This window comes from Oryzias melastigma, linkage group LG19 (assembly GCF_002922805.2).
Source record: "Oryzias melastigma strain HK-1 linkage group LG19, ASM292280v2, whole genome shotgun sequence".
Lineage (NCBI taxonomy): Eukaryota > Metazoa > Chordata > Actinopteri > Beloniformes > Adrianichthyidae > Oryzias > Oryzias melastigma.
In genome coordinates this window covers 13240326-13262120 of record NC_050530.1, presented here as the reverse complement: position 1 = coordinate 13262120, position 21795 = coordinate 13240326, and the positions used below count along the sequence as shown (strand labels likewise).

At 35.3% G+C, this 21795-nt stretch overlaps 2 protein-coding genes across 2 annotated transcripts; both read left to right on the top strand.

Moving 5' to 3' along the window:
- Positions 1–418: 418 nt before the first annotated feature.
- Positions 419–5547, top strand: kcng3 (potassium voltage-gated channel, subfamily G, member 3). Its single transcript, XM_024285007.2, has 2 exons — positions 419–1044; positions 2300–5547. Exons 1-2 carry the CDS (start codon positions 419–421, stop codon positions 2943–2945), a joined length of 1272 nt encoding a protein of 423 aa, XP_024140775.1. The 3' UTR covers positions 2946–5547.
- Positions 5548–8750: 3203 nt separating this feature from the next.
- Positions 8751–15162, top strand: LOC112154466 (cytochrome c oxidase subunit 7A-related protein, mitochondrial). The gene is made up of 3 exons (XM_024285432.1): positions 8751–8940; positions 13793–13927; positions 14827–15162. The coding sequence occupies exons 1-3, from the start codon at positions 8869–8871 to the stop codon at positions 14965–14967; spliced, it is 348 nt and encodes a 115-aa protein (XP_024141200.1). The 5' UTR covers positions 8751–8868; the 3' UTR covers positions 14968–15162.
- Positions 15163–21795: the final 6633 nt, after the last annotated feature.

Here is a 21795-nt window from a genome sequence, read left to right as displayed (position 1 = left end):
TTGCAACCTTTTGTTTTATAGCAGTGTTAACAGTATTTTTGAGCTTATATTTCCATATCTTACGGTTGTTAAGAGTAGATATAATCAAATATCATTATAATATGGATACTTTAAATATCAAAATTGAGCTCATATTCGGTTTGTGTGCGTGCGTAACTGCGCGCCCTTGATAGTGACATCACTGATGGGATTGGCTCTCTCTGATGGGGTGGAGAGTCCATAAGCAAAAGAGAAAAGTGGGGAGAGAGTGAGACACAGAGGAAAATAGTTTTCCTCCAGCGCGCACTGGACCACCTTCACTCACGGAGAACCACGCCCCGGGGGCGCAGGAGACTGGAAGCTCCCCCTGTTCCTTCAACTCCAGCTGTGGGAGGAGGGATGGACTCCGAAGAGGAGTTTTAGGACATTTGTTGCCAAGATGAAGTTCGGAAAGAGCATCTGCGTGCTCAATGTTGGGGGAACCCGGTACGCCTTCACTCGTGAGGTGATCAGGGATTTCCCTCTCCGGCGCGTCAGCCGCTTGCATGCATGCGCAACCGAGAAAGAGGTCCTTGAACTGTGTGATGACTATGACCGAGACCGGAATGAGTTTTTCTTCGACCGCCACGCACAGGCTTTTGTCTTCATCATGTTGTACGTTCGCTCCGGCAAACTCCGATTTGTTCCTGGAGTGTGTGAGCTGTCCTTCTACACAGAAATGCTTTACTGGGGGTTGGAGAGCGCGCACCTGGACTCCTGCTGCCAGAAACGCCTGGATGAGAGGATGTCTGACATAGGACTTGACACTCTTTCGGAGGGGGACATAGTGTTGTCAGGGGACGAGCCTCAGACCCCAGACGAGTCCGCGCCACCCATTGCGCTCACCGGACGCGCTAAATGGCTCGAGAAGATGCGCAAAACATTTGAGGAGCCCAACTCTTCCATTGCTGCGCAGCTTTTAGCCTCAGTTTCTGTGATTTTCGTGATCATTTCCATGATCATGCTGTGCGCCAGCACGCTGCCGGATTGGGACACAGCCAAGAGAAATACAGTAGAGGAACACAGGTGAGCTGGCATAGAAATGGAAGGATCCCCCTATGAAAAACAAAATGTGCGCAATACGCAGTGATATGGCAATGCAGTTGGTGCGTAAAACAAACCAAACGGGCCACAACAATGGAAAAATGTGGATTTCCCACCAAAAATAAAATTCCACAAATAGATAAATAAGAAAAAAAAGATTTAAAACAAAAAAGATGCAGTTAATGAAAACCGTTTGATGCACTTTTAATTAACACAAAATAAAATAAACATATATTTGACATTATTGCATTTCAAAGTGAACTGATTTGCTTTTGAGGTGGTTTATTGGGTTTCTGGTCATTCTAACAACCCTTTATAGAGGTCAGAAAAGCTTCCCAAGAAGCCAATCAATAATCAATCGATACAATCTACCAACAATTAGGTGTGAATAATTACTTTCTCTGCCTCTCCTTTCCCTAAATGTTTTTGTCAATTTAATCTAATTTTTTTGGCAGTTCGCTTGGAAACAAAAAACATACTTGCTACTTAATGTTTAAGTGCACAATGCAATGTAAAACTAAAAAGGGACATTTTTTAAATCAGAAAACTCAAGTTTTAGGCTTTTATTTGTACCCAGTTTGTGGCTTGAAGAGATAAGAAAAACAATAGTGTTCTTTTTCTGGGTTGGTCTTTTTTTAACAGCCTGCTCTCAAGGAAGAAGTACAGAGGAGACCATTTTCTATATAAGGTTAGATTATCTACTCTTGGGCTGCACATAGTTTTGAGCTTTGGAGCATTTCCAGTGGTTAGGTAATCAACTAAAAGTGCAGTTTTTACTTGAGGCCGAAGGGATTCAGCTTCATGCCAGTATACAAATTTCTCAGCTGCTTCAGTGTTCGGTTTGCTTTAATTGCTTTCCCGTGGGCTCTTTCCTATTTGTTTTGCCTCAGTGCTTTCATAAAGAAAAATTAAAAAAAAAAAAAAAATCATGAAAAATAAACAAAACAAAAAAATAATACCACTTTCTCCCCGCTTGATTTACTGAGTGAATAAGTGAGGAAATCCATCTTTACTTATCTCTATTTTAATGCTCATATTTTATCCTTGTGTTTAATCTACTATATTCTGATGTTTTAACTTTATTTCAGAATTTTTGTTACCATAATTCAAATGTCATATCCATCTTCTTCCTCACATCTACTGATTGTCTTGCCACATACATCATCCATATCTCTCTCCGGCTTCCGTGTCATTTCCTGTTTATTGTTGAGCTGTTTCTCTCCTCTCTTCTCTGTAGGATAGTGGAGGCCGTGTGCATTGGCTGGTTCACTGCAGAGTGCATTGTGCGCTTTCTGTTGGCCAGAGACAAGTGGGACTTCATCCGGCATCCACTGAACATCATTGATGTGATTGCCATTACCCCCTACTATGTCACCATGGCAATGGCCCGCGCGGGGATGCCGGGTGCTGGGCTCGGGGTCGCTGGAGTGATACTCCGAGTGTTGAGGATGATGCGAGTGTTCTGGCTCATGAAGTTGGCCAGACATTTCCTGGGTCTGCAGACTCTGGGGCTGACGCTCAGGCGATGCTACCGGGAGATGGTCATGCTGCTGGTGTTTGTGTGCGTTGCCATGGCGATATACAGCGCCCTGGCACAGTTGCTGGAGCATGGCTTGGACTTGGGAGCCCAGAACCAGGATTACGCCAGCATTCCAGCCGCCGCCTGGTGGGTCATCATCTCCATGACAACAGTCGGATACGGAGACGTTTACCCCGTGACCATCGGGGGAAGGGTCCTTGGGGGAATGTGCGTCGTCAGTGGCATTGTACTCCTGGCACTGCCCATCACATTCATCTACCACAGTTTTGTCCAGTGCTACCACGAACTCCGAATGCGTTCCGCCAGATATGCAAGAAGTCTTTCTACAGAGATGCTGCAATGATTCCGCTTCCATCAGAATACTGACAAGCTGATCATGAAAACGTCATGAACTTCCCCGCTTTCTAGCTTCCCCCATGAGTACCTCCTGTCAGTATATTGACATCCAATAATTGTTTGCATGAAGTGCTGCTATCCTTTAGGGAACTCACCAGAACATAACACACATAATTATTTATTAAAGACACACAGGAGCAATCAGTCAAGTTTAGACAGCGTCTGCTGTTTACACTGTATTCCCATGGTTACAATTCCATCCGCCGTAAGGTGTGCACTCATGTTTGCTCGGCTGTCAGCCTTTTACTTTGTTCCAAGAGCTACATTAGGATTGTGCAAGTTACACAAGATTGAAATCTGACCTAGATGCATCCTGTTGAATCCGTGAGAGAAAAAAAAAACTAGAAGGAACAAGTGTGAGCAAAGTGGGCATGGAGAGGTGGTTCACACAGAGGACTTTAAGTGTTAGAGAAGCTCAAGCCAAGAATAATGAAACATGAGCTCAGGTCAGGAGGGACTACAAAGTGGCAGACGGTAAAATGGAGACTGATATAACAGGGCAGATGGAGAGCGAAAGGGAGGATAAAGGATTTTTGAGAGGAAAAAATGACAGAATGTCATGAAAGACTGATGAATAGCTGCTTCAATATTTGTGAGGGAATATAAGGCATTTTGTGTTTCTGTGTCTCCAAGGCAACTTCATCCTTCAACATGCCAAACATAATGGTGGTTGATTTGTGCGTACACAAATAGGCTACATCCACGCATACCTCCTGGCTGGCGCACAACATTTTCACCCCTGGATTACTTGAAATATCACAAGATAATATTAAAAAATAAAGAAACAGAGGCTGTCGCAGAGGATGCTTCTGACATTCCTTATTCACACATGTTTGCTGCATCCATTCTTTGCCAAGATTATACGTCTAGTTCAGGAGACACATGATCCAAATAAACAAATCAACACCTCACCCACACAACAGTCTTTCTCTACTTTCACTCTTCTCTTCCTGTTGATGCCATCAACCTCTCAATTTTACACACAAACATATCAAGATCATGCTCTTCTCCGATGAAAGAAATAGAATTGATCTCTTTATCCTCTTTGTTCTCAGATTTGTATCCTATGTGTGCTCGCAGCAGAAACCTAGCAGCTCCGTAAAGCTTAGCATGTACAGTGGACACCTCGATATCCCTGGTTTTGTTCTCGATGTGCTTTATAAGCATTCTAGCTGTCATAAAAAATGAAATCGAATCAATATTTAAGGAGACACTTAATGATTCATAAATCATGTAGCACTGTATATAGCCCGGTACATTTGGCCAGGTCTGATTAAAACCATCAATCAAAACATTTTTATTATTAATACGATCATTTGTGTCTAAGCTTTTTTTCCCTTGCTTTTTTTGAAATAAAAATGACTATATGTTGAACTCAGAGTGTCTAACTGAATACAGAAAATCTATTAATTGTAGAACTGTATTTTTTAAGATTTTAAGGGAAAGTGTACATAAAATAGAACTGAATGACTTTTAAATCTTGTGAAATATGAATTCTTATGGAAATAAATAAATAGATACCAAATGTTGAAAGTGAGATATTTTATTATAGAGAAACAAAAAAAACCTGCATATTGGAAGTTGTTTATAAATTGAAAAGTTTGACAATTTACTGAATGCTAATTAACTTAATTGTATGGGTGTAACGATTAATTGACTTAATCTATTAATAAATATATGCTCTTACAATCAAACCAGATTGATATGTCTGAGACAATTGTTAATTGAATCGAACTATGCAATAAAAATATTTAAAAATGAAACAAATTTATATTTGATATTGAAAAATATAATATGGATTGAAGCACACTCAGTTTATTTTTAGGGGGGAGTAACTATACATTTTAACAATTCAATGAATATAATAATTTATTTATTAATATTTATAATATATTTATTCTTATCCAATTAATTATTGATTAATCTGAAAACTTAATATGCACTGTTCAGTACCCATGTGTTTATCTGGGCACTGATGTCCTGAATTGATTTTAGGTCAGTGAATCGGATCGAATTGAATCAATCAAGATGAACATATATCGCTTATGAATCGTATCGTCAGTCACAAATGATGGTACAAAACGAATCGGTGTTAAATAATTCTTTGAACCCAGACTTATTCACAACAAATCAGACTTTAAGTTTCAAAATCTTTAAGAAATATTTTTCAGGATCTACTTTTGAAACTTCGGATCAAGTTCAAAACAACTGTAAGTATGAGATTATTTGCTTTACATAACATCATCCAAATAGTTTTTGGAGATGTTCACAAGGGTTAGATCTAAATTTAATCCAGATGCCCTTGTGCTCCTCAGGCAGAGCTTTAGTAAAAGGAGGCACGGTTCTATAATGAAAATCCCTGCATGGACTCAGAAACATCCCTGGAACTCATTGCCTGTGTGAGCACAGGTCCCCGAGCCTTCGACAAATGCAGGCCAAGGGTCTGTCGTATAAAGGAGAAGCCGTCTTCTCCTAAGCAAAGCTCATTTAAAGAGGACTGTGGCAAAGGGGAAAGCTGTCTCATGGCCAGAAAAAATAAAATAAAAAAATCAGAATTTTGGATCGTCTTTATGAAACCAAGTATAAACCTCTGATTTGTGAAAAGGAACCATCTGGCTCATTATCAGCTCTCAGTTCAAAAGCCTCTATCTCTGATGGCACAGAGGAGCAGAAGTGTTACATAGAATGAACACCTGGCACATTTAGAAAAGAAAACATCCTTGGTAGATAATATGTGCACTTAAATAGTATTTAAATCTAGAGAAGCATGTGCTCCTGCGTGGATCTACTAAGGATGTGTATTGGCAAGAATTTGGTAATACAATATGTATCTCGATACAATACATATCTCAATATATCCCAAGACTGTTCCCTTTTTTTTTTTAAGAGTATGACTTAAAAAATAAATACTACATGTCGCATAACACAAAATCCACAAGGCTGACTGAACCAATGAGACTGAACATTTACACAAGCTAGTTCTCGTGAGATCTTGCCGGTCTTGACCTGGTCAAAGTGTGCTATGCTGCCAACTAGTGGTTGGGGGTTTAGGTAGAAATCAAAAGTAAAATCTAAAGAATACTCATAAAAATAAATTAAATATTTTCTTGTAAGCAATTTAAATCAATATAAGTATCGCCAAATGAAATATCACGATATATCGATATATTGATTTTTCCCTACACCCCTAGTATCTATACATTCTTGTGTCCTCTATACTGATTTCACCTTATGAGAGTCCAGCACGTGACCTTTCACGATGAAAAAGTCTTAACACAACAAAGAGGACAGAACTGTTAAATAACTAAAATTTAAGTCTATAAGGATATATTGCTCTCTTTCTAATTTTAAGAGATTTATTGTGGTTGATGATTCAAAATAAGATATTTTCATGCATAAAATGACAACATATCTCACTTTTTTTGACACATTCTTTGCCCACATGTTAATAAAATGCTATTCTGGACTAAAAAAAAGGGTTTTCTGTTGTCATAAATTTTTGGAATTGGATTATAAAACAATAAACTTACTATAAAACATATTGTTTTGAAGATGTTTTTTTAAATTATTAGAATTAATTAATGAAATATTCAAATCCTTCAACTTTATGGACATTATTTCCCACTGGGTGAACTCAGGACTTTATTAATAGAAGACGTTTTTGGGTTGATGGAGTGGTTTTAACGCGCCCGATCTGAATAATCTGTACATCTGTCAGCTGTAGAAGACGCTGTGAGGAGCACTTGAACCAGCTGGCAACAGCATGAAGTTCCTTAATCAGAGTCACAGGGAAAAAAGTGCAACAAGACAGAAATAAATGTAAATTCAATCAAGAATCCTGCTCTTTTAGGGGTTAAGGATGTTGAAATTTCTTTTTTCCTTGGTAAAAATAATGCATTCTTGGACTGTACTTCTCTAAAACTACTGTAGTGCTAATCATCAAAATCAGTTACATTATTTCTAATGCTGTTACATAGATTTAGAGAGATATTTTGAGAAAATTCCAAATATTTGTGTTTAAATATACCAATGCAAACACGGTTTTAAAAAAAATCCCATTAAATGATCTATTTGTGTCTGTTGAAAGAGTTTCTAGATCTTAAGAGAAACAAAAAAGTGGGGATATTTAAGTATTTTGCCTCCACAGTCAGGCCTTTGGGGCTTTGTTATTGACTTTTTAAAAACATAGATTTACAATTCATTGAATTTTTCATTACTGCTTAACAGAGGTACCCATTAATTATATAAAAAAAATCTAAGCTCCGTCTTGGAGTATTTGGCCTCACAAAAGAGGAAGGGTAGAGTCAATACAATGTTTTTAAGACCTTTTAACAATTAATCATGACACTTTGGTGGTTACTTATTCTTTACACAATATATGAAGTAATTTCATAGAACTCATGAAGCGTCAAAGTCTGTTTTCATCTCAGAATCTCTGTGAAAGCTTTTAACTGGCAACAGAAATATTTAGTAATTTTCCTTACGTGTCCTTGCTTTTTATTTTATTTTTACCATAAAGTTGATTTAAATTATTAATTTCTCATTTAAAAAATAAAAAATAAAACAAATGTTTCTGAAATACTAGGGAGATTTAAGAAAATGTTTATCTCCTTAAAGAAGAAAAAATATGTGATGCCTTTAACTGATCAATGTGTGCATTTTATTATTTAGTTTTTATGAATAATTAAAATTTGTGGAAATTTACTGCTGCAATTCTGCAGCAGCCAATCTGTCAATAATTTTTGGAAACTATCTGTCTGATTCTCCACCTTGTCATGAATTTCTTTCTTTTTTCTAAGGACACGGTGTTGCAATTTTGGCAGATAAGTCCATACATGCTCTCTGCATGAATGGCATTTCACTGTCATCATTTGTTTACTTTAAATACAGTTATCTCTTTAAGGAAATGTGACCTTCAGGGTCACTCAAGCCTCTTAAAAAATGTATGCGTCGATGTACACTTAGTGTTCTAAACATTCACTGATTTCCCTTAGTTTTCCTTTTTATTTTCTTCTGCCTCACAGAACCCACTGCTATTTTTTAACAGAATTATTGACAAATGTGGTTCCATCTGATTACAGAACGCTTACTGTCTTCTGTCCATCATTCAATTCTTGACCAAATACACCCTATTGTCTGTCTCCTTAAGCATAAAATTATTCTTAGTCTTTCTTTGATCATTTATTCATTTTTGGTTAATATACACAACTACCCTAAGCAAAAAGTAGTACACTTGAGGTTTATTTTGAGTAAAAGTGCAAGCACTCCATAGATCTGTAAGAAGAAACCAAATCTTTCTTCAGGCTAAATTGGAACATTGAAAGTTTACAATATATAGATAGTATATTTTTTTTTAAAAATACTTAAAATATGCAGTTTCACTTTTTGTGAGCATATTTTTTTGCTAAGGGTATGTTTTTGTTTATGAAAAATTGCTTTTTATATGCCCCAGAAATGGTCAGATTAGGTGTTTTGTTTTGTTTTTTTTTAAATAAGATTTTTATTAAATTAAATATTTAACAACGTTTTGATTTTATTCACACTGAATCCTTGTCCACTTGTTGTCCAAAGCAGCTCTAAATCTGGATATAATTTACGATTTACAAGACTTATGTTTATCTAATTGGTCGTTTGTTATATAAATATTTAAATGTAATATTAAGACATTTTCTTAAAACTTTTCACAACAATACTTCGTTAAAACGAAGTAAAAAAATAAATAAATAAATAAATGCAAACGGAATTTTAAGCAGGCAGTGTGAAGGCAACTATGTCTGCGTCACTTTCCTCCGACGTCGCACCCCTCATGACGGTCCTTACCGGTTGATCTGTTGTGGTCGCAGCACCTTCCTCTGTCCTTCAGCTGTAAAATGTACTACAAATTCAGCGGAATTACTCAAAAACTCACGGGCTCTGCGCCCACGGTTGCCTACAATCCTCAGGTAAGACAGGGGGACCGGTTGATGGGGTGAAAAATAATCGGGAACAGCTATGATGACCTTGCTAGCAGTTTTGTTAAATAACGAACAGCTCTTTCTCATGGTGAGTAGTAGATAAGAAGTTTTGGTAGAAACTGCTACATCTACAGATTAACAAGCTAAAAACACACTTGTGTGAGTATTATCCTTGTTTTTGTAACTGTTAAAAAAGTTAAATTTTGAGTAACTGGTGACACGGAGGCTTTGCTAGCTGTTAACACATCTGGTGTTCCATCAACAACTAAGATGAAGTGTGGACATTTATATTATGTTGCTTTTTTTTTTTTTTTTTTTTTTTAGAAAGTTCAAACAAAAGAAGTCCAAGGTATATATAAAACTCTGCCTCTTTTATTTCTAGATAGACAATTCAAAACCAAGTTTGTTTTATTTATTTAAATTTTAACTTTTTCTACTCTAAAATATCCAAAATGCACTACTGCTGTGATAAAATAAAGATAAATGAGAAGAAAACAGCCTCAAACTATCTCTAACAGCTAATAGATCTTTCAACTAAAGCCAAATTTAATTTGACAGACAGGCAAAATCAAACTAAAGGAAAATACACATTTCTCCTGTTGCACATAGTCCTATTTCCCCTTTTTACATCAGCATAATAAAGGCTTGACCAAATATAAGTTAAGTGTCAATTAAAGCTTTTGCTCTATAGCATATGTAGCTAATATTTAAAAATAGTTCATGTTCTCTCATTTAGGTCTGAAGGTAACACTACCCAAAGCTACTGAGCATTGCAGTGATGGTTATAACATAGAAGGAACACTATTTCTCCACCCAAATATCCCCAATTCAAATTAAAAACAATAGAAGTTTAATATATATTTATTTATTTATTTGGGTTGTTTCTGATTTGAGTTTGGTGCTAATATAAATCCCAGTCCCCAGGAAATTGATTTAACAGGCAAAATAAAAGTAATCAAATTTTCAGTAGGTTTTTTTTTTTTTTTTTTTTCCAAACGCTCAAAATTTAAAAAATGAGCAAAAATACTTTTTGTCTGAAAATTTAAAGAAACATCAGTTAAAAACAAAACAAAACAATAAAAAGCTTAAATTCCCTCTGATGAGTGAAGATGTGTTGGACAGCCATTTGATTAATGTTTTAAATATGAAACATAAAATAATTTGACGATAAAAATGGCAAGCTTTTGTTTCCTTTGTGTGTATAATTATTACAAACACTCCTGTCATCACTTAGAATTATTTTAGTATCCTACATTTTTCAAGTTGATAGCACAAAAAATATTCTTTTATTTGCAGCTGTTTTTAAATGAAATATTGTTTTTTTTCTCACTCACTGTAATTTATTTATTTATTTATTTGTTGCCTCTTGGCCAGGACTCCCTTGTAAACAAAATTTCTTAATCTCAATGGAACTTCCTGGTTAAATAAAGGTTAATAAAAAATAAAATGATACATTTTAAACAGTCAAAAATTGAATCTGATAGTCTTCTGTTGTCCTGGCAGAATTTATTTTTAAATGTTTTATGTTTAAAACAAGTGTGAAGTACAGTTATAGAGTTTGGATGGTTTTTAGCTTATTTGGAGAGTTCTGATTGGATGGATGAAAGACCTAGTTGTTAGCCGCTTTCTTAATTTATACAGACAATTTTTAGAAACATATTTGCTAGCCTCTCTGATGCTTGAGCTTTGTTTAATTAGAAACAAAACCCTTTTTTTGCATTGTAAATCAATTATTCTTAGAAGCAACATATGACTTTAAATAGTAAATATAATAAACCGCACCATGTATACACTAGAAATGAACATGCTACTTGTAATGAAGCACAGCAGGTGGTAAGCATAATAAACCCCATTTATTGTTTTAGCAGCTTACTGGTGAATCCACCTGAGTACATTTTCCAGCCTCACTTCTTGTAAACCATTTTTTTCTCAGTATTGTTCCCTACACATACACACCAATGTTTCTGCAGCTAAAACCACAGGCGACTGTTACATTTTATTGCCTCACAGACAGCTGCTGCTGGGATTTTGTTCGATTTATTTAAAATCACACAAAAAAATCTTTTTATTTTTCTTCTGCAGCAGTAAAGCAAAGACAAAGCAAAACTTAAGAGTCAGGAAGAGTGGGAAAAGACACGACTTTGTGTTATGATGACTCACTAACAGCACTGAAATTGTATGACCTAATTTAAATACAAATAAGTACCTGTAGCTACCTCTTGAATAACTTGCTACTTTAAGTCTATTATACTTTTTTTATAACTCTATATGTTAGGACCTGTTGATTTTGGGGGAGTATTTTTCAAAAACATTGAGTGTCTTTTCCCCCTTTCAGCCTGCTGGGTAATGACATGAGGTTGTTGTAGGTCAGTAGTCTTAGCAGCTGACTGCCAAACAATTAGCTTAGGCTTCAACTCATAGGCTCAGCTATCACCGTGTCCTTTGTAAAGACACCTAATCCCACACTGACCCCAGATGGAACAATGTTGGGTGTTAAACACTGAAGTCTATTTTAAAAACTGTTTTATTTTTCTCTAAAGGAGCGATCAAAATGAAGGAAATCATTCTAAAAAAAAAAGCTTTGCTGTGGATGCATAAAGGCCAGTGTTGACTGTCGTGTAAAAATATATTTTTTATTTTGTTTTTTTTTCTTATTCTCCCAGTGCCTCTGCATTTCTGCTCGTCAGATTTAATTTTCCCACTCCCACACCATCTGCCTCCACAGCCTCTGAAGAGGTAGTAGGTGTCCCAGTAACTTTCCAGAGCATGTTTTCAGATGAGAGGGTACAAACACATCAGTCATCGAGCAAACACTCGCTCAGCTGAATGTTTGACATTCACTTTGTCTCATTCAGAGTTAAAGATCGGTGAAAACCAATCATGCTGGGTGTTGTGTATCACCCCTCTGGCCATTTCTCTGACTTTCTCTGTGAATTTTAAAACATGCTTTCCCTTCCAGATTTAGAGATAAACTGATACATGTTTTGTTGTTGATGAATACATGTTATAAATGTTGAAAATAACAACCTTAGACATGACTTGTGTCCATACTTATATTTAGATCTCAAATTTGCATTGGACACAGTTTATAATACAGACTAAAGCAAATCATTGTTGTTAAGATGATTTATTTGATGGTTTCCAAGTTAACAAAATTTGGATTAAAATATGTTATTTTTCATAGACCTGAGCCCTTTAGAGACTCTCTTGGTAACAATACACATGATGGATGGTGTCAATTTGTTCTCCAGTCTTTCTGTGACAAACCTTGGAGTCATTTGTAACGATGACCTGATTTTCAATACAACAAAGGTTCTTAAACTTTTCACTGATTTAAAATACTAAAATGCTGCTGCAGACAGAATTATAAGAAAATGTTGTAAAAGAGACAATATTTGATTAATTCTGGCTTGCTTTAATCGACTGTCTTTGTTTTACTAACGTATATAGTCAGGTAAAAATACCTAATAATTAGGGACTAGGTTCTTCTCAGTCTTCAATATTATATCATAATATTGTATCTTCTCTTTATTCACATTGATTTTAATAAAAAAAAATACTCAAATGTAATTTTAAGTTTTATTTTTCCAAATGTATGTCTTCCATCTTTAGAAAAAGTCCACAAAAATATCTTAAAACACAAAAAACACAGTTTTCATCAAAGTGAGTCTTTAAAACCATTAATATTTTTTATTCATTTATTTATCCTCTATTTTTAAAAGGAAATCCCATTGAAAATATATGTTTTTTTAAAGGAGACCTGATAAAGCCTGTGGTTACATTTGTCATTAGTGACCATGAGGCAAACCTTAAGTTTAATTTTAAGATGCTTGTGTTGCTCTTCATGTAACAGATGTTCCACTATTTTTCCATTTGTCGGCCAATTCTACTGGAGCTTTCATCTCGTTCATCCTTACATTGAGTTTTCCTTCCCACACTTACCCATGACACTAAAAAAAACTCTTCAATTAAATCACTTAAAAAGACTTATAATAAAATACAGTTTAGACACATTTTTCTTTTTTTGAATGAGCAACTTGAATAATGTTGAATTATTTAGATCAAATCAAATTTTAGTAGTCCGTCTTTTTTATATATATATATATATATATATATATATTGGATTTCTGTTTTTTGCGTATTTACGTTTAGCATCTTGAGGAAGTATTGTATTGAATGTCATTAAATTCTGCCTTTACCCTTCATTCACAAACACTTCCAGGAGAATAAAACATATCAAGGATTAAACGGCCCTCTGGAGCAGAACTGTGGCTTGAAAGAGGGGCTCAATAAAGCGGTTGTGTAATTACTAGTTGTTATGCACGAGGGAGGGGTCTGCAAAATGGCTATCGAACTATTTGTGTAACTTTTTCTTCTTGACTTGTATTGGATCAATAACATCTGTTTTTTTGTTGTTGCTGGTCTCACAGATATCTCTGTAACTGTGGTTCATCACATGGTTTTGCTTCATATAGAGATAGTTTTATACAACTTGAAGAGTACCCCATTTCTCTCATATAGTAACATTTTCATTTCATTTATAAGTTAAGGGGAGCCCAGAAAGAAAAGAGGATTCGTTTTATTTCACTGCAGTAAAAACTCAACTTTAGTTCATGACGATGCTATTAAGAACCTCCAGCGGCCTCATTTATTCCTTAGTGAATCTTTTTGATGAACTATCTTTATTTAAGTTTCACTTTAATTTATTCCGTTCTGGATTTGTGGAGGGCTTTCCAGGTTTCTTTTCTACAGGTGTAAACTGACTGGCTGTGGAAGCACCACAGGTGATTAAAATCTGGAAGAGTCAGAGGAGAAATTGTAATCTATTCTTTTGTTTTAGGGGCTGAAGCCAGCAATCCCTGCCGAGTCCCCTACGATGATCTTCGCCACCCCCACAAAGGTGGTGTCAGAAGCGGGGGCTGCAGCAGAGTACATGGGAACAAATAAGGTTCCTGATCTTCAGAGGCTTTTCCAGGTAAAAAAAATCAACAAAAATTATGTATTTCATCAATTAAACTAATTCACATTCATAAGAGGTTTGGATTATTTTGATTCGACTGAAATGTATTGCTTGTTGTCTTTGAAATCTCACTCCAACTATATTTTTTGTATTGTAAAATTATTTTTCAAGCTTTCTTTCTATTATGATTTGCAGTTTTTAGCCAAAATCAAAAAACCTTTGCTATTTTTTTAAGACAGACTAACTGCTGGATCTCATTTGAAATTAGATTCTGATCTGTAGCTGGGACTGTTGCAGCGCTAATTTCCCAGCATTCCTTTATTTTCACTCCTTCCCGCTAGCTTATAGCACCTCGCAATCCCAAGGTAAACACTGGCGCAAAAAAAAGAAAAAAAAAAACAGCAAGCAATATCAAACAATTTTAACATGTCCTCCATCATGAGAAAAATTCTACAAGAATGTGTTAGAAACACAAAAAACACAATTTTCATTGGAGTGGGTCTTTAATAGTGTATTTTTGAATCCATTTTCAGCCAGAAATATCAACAATTTAACACTTTAGCACAAGATCTGAACCAAATTTACAGCTAAAACTCTTTACAATGTTATTTGTTTCTTCTACAATCCAAGAAAAATAGAAAATCAAATCTCGAAGGGAAATTAAACTACAGAGAAAAGTAATTTCTTTCAGTAAAAGTCAATTTTCTTTTTTGTTAAGGCTTCACTACAATTGTTCTTGATTCTTTGCTACCTATAAATGCAGCATTCACTAAAGGAGTAAAATATTTGTTAACTTTTATTTGTAAAAGATAATTTGTTGTTTACTGATTAGTTTAATTGTATGCACTTTTTTCTTCGCTTCCCTCTCTTTCCTCGTCTTCTCATCAACTGTGTATTTTTCCTTCCTTTCTCAGACGTCAGACGGCGTTCCCGTTCATCTAAAGCGCGGGTATCCCGACAGGCTTCTGTACCGCACCACCATGGCTCTGACTGTAGGAGGCGTCGTCTACTGCCTGGTGGCTCTCTACATCGCAGCCCAGCCAAAGAAGGGCTGATCAACAAAAACATGGATTCTCTTTTAGCACCTGTGACTTTCTGCTGCTCGCCATTCAACCTCTTTGGACTCTATAAATTGAATAAAAGTTCTTTCAAACCAGAGGGGTTGGGCCCACTTGACCAACGTTCAAAATGTAATTAAGTGAAGATCAATACATTGATTGAATTATAATAAACAAGTTAAGACATTCAGATTATCATCTCTTTATTTACTATAATTAAATCAGTATTTTTTTTAAGTTTTTCCCTGTTATTCCTGTATATTCTGGCCCCAAACGTTTATAACTACACACACAGAACAACAAAACAAATCATCGCAGTTATGGTGTCAGTTTTGTTTGGAAAAGATGTATAACTTAATAAATTTTAAATGATAAATAGTTTGTTTTGTCATTTTTTTACAAGCAGTATCATCATTGTAAACGGAGGTGTGATTTAATATCAGTCCTCTACAGTTGCAGAGTTAATGGATATCGTCTATGAGGCCCGACTCCCATCAGAATCTCATTAATAACTATGATGGAGATACCCGTCTGGAACATAGATGCTGCTCACTTGACTCGTGCTCCGTCTCATGCGTGGGCTTCAGTGTGATATCAGATGCTCTTCACTGTCACATGTCACAATGTGGTACAGAGACAGTTGGTGACTTTTTTTTTGAAGTTTTTTTTCTTGCTTTGTAATTTTTTTTTTAGACAAATTGTGTGAGTCGCACAAAATGTACTGACAGCATTTAAAGTTAATGTTTTATTTTATTTTATGTCTTAAATGTTTTAAATGCTTAAAATGTATCTAAAAAATTGTCTACTTACATAATTTGCACCATCTGCTCCCTCACACACCACTATCTGCACATGGCAGCATCAGATCATATGCTTTTCTTACTTGGATCTCTTGTTTTTATTGATAAACTAAAACAGTTTTCCAAGTTTTTTCTGCAATATTTGTGAGATTTTAGTGTAAAAAAATGAATTTGTTCAAAGCAGCTGCTTTTAGTCCCTGGAATAAGCATTTAAGGTGTTGTCTTATTTATTTTCGTACATGAGCTTCTACAACTAATGTCTTGTTTACTCTGAAAATGCCCTAAAATGTGGCAATATATTACAGAAACTTAAGTATTTACCCTGATGGATCCTCACATCAGATGATATTGACTTGTGAATTTAATTTAATCTTTTGGAAGTGGTTTATTTTTGGCAATCAAAACGAGAAAGAACACAGAAGACAATCAAAAGAAATAATATCTAAATATATATCTATAGACAGATACAAATACATTAATTTTAGTTATGCAACTTTCCCATCTGCAGTGGTGACAGATGTTTCAAGAAAACTCACTAGTTGAAATCAAGTATTAAAACCTCAAGTTTTTTTTCATTTAACTATTTTAATGAAAGAATTGCTAACAAATCTGATCATAAAGTTAATAAACTTTTACAAATCTGCTAAATGTTATTCTGCACTGCAATATTCCCTGCATCATTTTTGAACCTGTTTGTGCCTCAGATCAGAAAAAAGTGTGATCTTTGCAGCCTTATATGTCTTAAATGAGTCATATTTGTGCATAATTTATTTTGAAGCTCCACATAGAGACTGCAGAACACCATCATGTGTTTTCAAAGCCATTAATTATGCCAAGAAACAGTAGTTTGTAATTGAATACATCGAAATTAATCAGAAAAAGAAATTAAAACTGTGAATTTCAATAAATAAACTATAAACAAACAAAAAAGAAAACATTTAATGCTGTAACTAAAAGTACAAAATAGTTTAAAGTACCTAAAATCTGAAGGGAGGAAAAGTATTCATGCTAACACACTATTATCAGTTAATAATATATTTGCTGGTTGAGCACTTTAGTTTTCATTTTAGGTTAAGAACAATAATGAAATATTAGTGAATAAAGATGTAATACGAGCTAAAAGCTTTTTGCAATTGTTCAGAGCAGAAGAGCAGCTCTGAATGCAAATCATGCCAAAAAGACCAGCTTTGATTTCCCTTCATACTGCAGCTGAAGCCCAGAAAAACAAGATGTGATGAATCTGCACTCAGGGAACTGTTTTGAACCAAACTGGTATGTTTCATTGGTCCATGTTAGGTTTTTTAGAACATCTTTTGTGAAGCTACCACAAATCAGTCAGCTCTGAGCTTGAACTTAAACCTCTTTTTAAGCCTCTCTTTGCTGCTTTTTACAGAGCCCTGGACATGACAATAGCAAAAAAAAATTAAAAAATGGTTCCCTCAAATTAATAATTTGTGGCATAATTTAGTATTTTATAGGCACATGTGAGAAGTCCATCACCACAAATTAGAATTTTTTTAGTATTTTATGGGCAAAAATTAGCATTCTATTTGCATTTTGTGGGCAAAAATTTGCATTTTGTGTTCACAAATTAATATTTAGTGTACACAAATTAGCATTTTCTGTGCACAGATTAGTATTTTGTTCGTACAAATTAGTATTTTGCACAAGTTAGCATTCTCTTAGCATTTTGTGGGCAAAAATAAGCATATTGTGGGCACAGTATAGTATCTTGTGGTCTCAAATTAGTGTTTTGTGTGCACAAGTTGGCATGATATTAGCATTTGTGAGCACAGATTAGTACTTAGTATTTGTGTGCTCAAATTAAAATTCAGTGTGTGCAAATTAGTATTTTGCAGGCACAAGTTAGCATTCTGTTAGCCTTTTGTGAGCAGAGATTAGTATTAAGTATTTTGCGTGCTCAAATTAGTATTTAGTGCATACAAATTAGTATTTTGCAGGGGCAATTTAGCATTCTATTAGCATTTTGTGGGCACAGGTTAGTATTTTGTACGCTCAAATTTGTGTTTTGTGGGTACATATTAGTATTTTGTGTGATCAAATTAGCATTTTGTGTGCACAGACTAGTATTTTGGGTGCACAAATTAGTATTTTTTTGCACACAAATTAGTGTTTCATGCATAAAAATTAGTATTTTGTGGGCAAAAATTAGTATTTTATTTGCATTTTGTAAGCCAAATTAGCATATTTTTTGTACACAGATCAGTATTTTAGCATCATTAATTCCTACTAAAAATGTGTGGCAACAAAATGCTGATTTGTGCCCCAATAAAATGCCAATGAAATATTAATTTGTGGCCATGAAATACTAAATTTTGACACCAAAAAAGTACTTTGAGTGGACAAAATACTTGTTTGTGCCTATAGAATGCTTATTTGTGGTGATGAAACACCAATTTGTGGCCACAAAATGGTAATAGGGTGCTAAATTGTGGCAATGAAATATACAATGTGGCCACAAAATAAAAAAAGGCTCATTTGTGGCCATGAAAGACTAAATTGTGATGACAAAATCTAAGTTTGGGTGAACAAAATACTAATTCGTGGCCACAAATTATTAATTTTAAGGATTTTTTATGGAATGTGAAGGGCTCCTTAGATTTTAGTTGACATTCAAACTTTATTGTTCACCAAATGACATCATGACCTGAATATATTTCAAGGAAATTTTTTATTTTCCTTCTTTTTTTTTTCCCGCCACCTCATTGAGCGGTGTGCTGGAAATAAATGTAACCATTTCTAAGCTGTTCCCATCAGCCATCCAGCAGTGGGCTGTTCTGTGCTGATTGTGCAGTGATGAGGCAGAATCACACAAAGATCTATGACTGAACATTCACAGCCAGGGGTCTTTTCATTGCTATTTGGTGTGCAGTTTAAACAGACTATAGACATCATAAATCCAAACACTTGAGCATTTATTGTGAAATAAACTTCAATTTTTGTGTGTGGAGATATGGTGCTTCTCCTCTGTAATTTAAAAGCCTCTGTCATTCATTAAGATACCACAAAGAAAAGTTCCAAACACCTCAAATTATTAAATATCGATGGTTTGTTGTTCATCTTGTCTCTGGGAAACAACAATATGACTTTTATTTTTTTCATTTTGAACATTTTTCTGTGAACCTTTGAAGAAAAGGTCACCTTGTGTGAGCAGTTTCTGGTTGAAGAAGCATATATTTTCTCATCAGCAGTAACCAAAGCCTGTAAAACACTTTAAGATCCTGGAAAGTGGAACAGGTCTTGTTAAATTTTTTGGTATACTTTTAATTCCTTTCCAGACTCATAAACTTTGATGATCTACTTTCAGAGGATCTTTGACATTTTATGTAATCTCAATGTGGTGCTAATATCTCTTTACCAAAACTAGTAACGTGAGTGTTAATTCAGCCATCATGACTCTGAAATAGCCGTAGGGATGTTCTAATTTATGTCTCTTAAGGAATTTATTGGCTTAATTTTTTGTGGTTTTATTCTTTTCTTTTATGATTCTGAGTTTATTTTATATGAATCTCATTCATCCAATCACTATGCTACGTGCTCTTAAATTAATCTCAACATTGGTAAAATTGATGAAAAAATAATAAATACGTAAAAATCGTATCATTTTGCTCATGGAGTTCATATTTGTTTGTAACTGTTGCTTAGACATTTAGCCAAAAATCTTGTCTCCGGCTAACAGATTTTCATTTTGGGCCCTTTTGTGGACAATGAAATTGTTAGAACTGATTATTTTTTTTTCTTGTTGACACAAGCAGCTGCTATATCTGACTAAAATGTTCGCTTTCATCCCAGACCCTGACAACCACCTGATCAACGACACCCAACTCTGCTCTTAGAAAGCACCTTGATTTTTTATGTCCAATCAGAATCACTGATCATCCGATATAGAACTGAACATGTCTGATTCTGGTGAGAAATGATCAATACTTGATCATTTTTGCTGAAAAATGATTTACACAAAGATAACCTCGCCACTAAAGCCAGTAGGATTTGGTTCCCCTGAATCTGTTTGCCAACATGAGCTGCTCAAGAGTCATCTAATATCAAACCCCATGCTTGGATTTTCATGGAAGAATCCTTCAGAAGCCCCTCATTCAGCTTCTCTCTCCCCTTTGCGTCATCGTAGCCCACTCGAAAATCCCCCAGGAACAATGGGTCCTTTTGTTGTGGCTCCTGGAGCCCACAGGAGAGATGTGAGACCTTGACAGCGACATGTTTACGACGCAGCACTCCAGAGCCGTCTGCTGAGGGAGTGTGAAGTCAGGAAAGAGAGGGGCGAAAAAAGGAGTCAAAACTCAGGAAACAAGTGGGGTGTGAGGAGGGGGAAGATGAATGTGAGAAGAGGGCTGCTAAATGGAGGATGGGTGTCACGTAGCAGGGGAAAATTGAAAATGAATCGCCTTTTTACTGGGAGGAAGTAAAAAGCTGTTCCCATCTTGGACTCATCTTCCCTATCATTCAGTTTTTCTTATTTAAGAAGATCATATATATCTTCAGGATTTTCTCATTGCAAACATCTTTCGTAAATGATGTAGTTTTCACATAAATCAGAGTGAAAAAGGAAGTAGAGACATTATTTTGGCCTTTCCAATACACACATTTTGTGTTTGTGAGACTTGATTCTGTTTCTCTAAATTCTTTTAAAAAATGTTTTAATTTTTAACCTCAATTAGTCTTGTTTTTGTGTTTGGGTAGATTTGTTCTTGGAAATGAAGGACGATTCGTTTCGGCTTTTTATTTCAACAACATTTCAAAGGCTTTCAGCCCTGTGAGGCCATCTTGAAACAAATGCTTTAATGTTCAGTGCCACACAGTCGGAGCTGCAGAAACGATCGCCTTTCACCAACAGCAGCTTTAATGCTGCTGTTTTATACCCACCAAATGGAAAAAAAGACACTTTTATTGCACATTTAATATTTATTTCAGTACTCCATATATTCGTGTTTGCTGTACTTAAATAAAAACCAAGCAAGAGATTGTTTTTTTTATATAAATCCAGTATTTTTGCGCACATATTTTCCTCATTTCAAACATTCTTAATAATCCACAAGATCTTCCAATTACTGTAATATTTTCCTTCTGGTGCTCCAAGAACAAAACATTAGCACTCAAGGTTTTTCTTTTTGCTTAAAAGCATAAAAAAGGTGATTTATTTTCAAATACACTTAGCTTTTAGGCACAGACCTTGAGATTTTCAAGAAATCTTGGCAGTTTTAAGTTTGCAGAAACATAAAGATGATTTTGTGACACTCATGAACAACTGTGACTTTTCTGACAAATTTTGTTATTTTTTTCTTAATTTTTTGGATGAATTTGATTTTATTAATAAAGAGATATTTACATTTAGTAGCCAATGGGCCACATTAGCATTCACCCACTGCTGCGTTTTTCATCTTCAAGTGATGAAAAAAAAATTCAATACACTGTGCTTAAATCTTTTCAAAAAAAGTCTCTTTCATTACTTTGACCTTCTCTGCCAGCTCGCTCTGGGGGTCCGCTGCCTGTTGCAGGGTTAGTGGTTTTAATCAGAGCTTTTTAGCTGGGATCAGCTTTGCTTGGCAGCTGCAGATATGACCACATAAAAGCCGCATCCACTGACTGTGAAAGCAAAAGAAAAAACACCCAAATTATCTATGAAAAGAGTACAAAAACTGCTTATTTTATTATTTGGACTTCCATCAACACTGAGAGCCCAAACATTGATTTTATTCAAGATATTCTTTGTCTTGTAGGAATCTACAAACACATGCATAAAACAGCTGCCTTTCAGAGAAGACTGAGGAGAGCGGACGGGTAGGGAGTGACAAATCACCCTTCTTTACAATGCCCCGCCACAATAGCGCTGCCTGAGAACAAATAATGAATAAATAAAGTTCTTGTGAGATTGAACGAGAGCGGCTCGCGAGGCAGAAGCGATGGGGGAGTGTGCGTTCGAGTGGCCTTGTTCTTGTCCAAGTGGAATTGAACGCGAGAACAAAAGCAATCCCAACTATTCTTCTCCCTG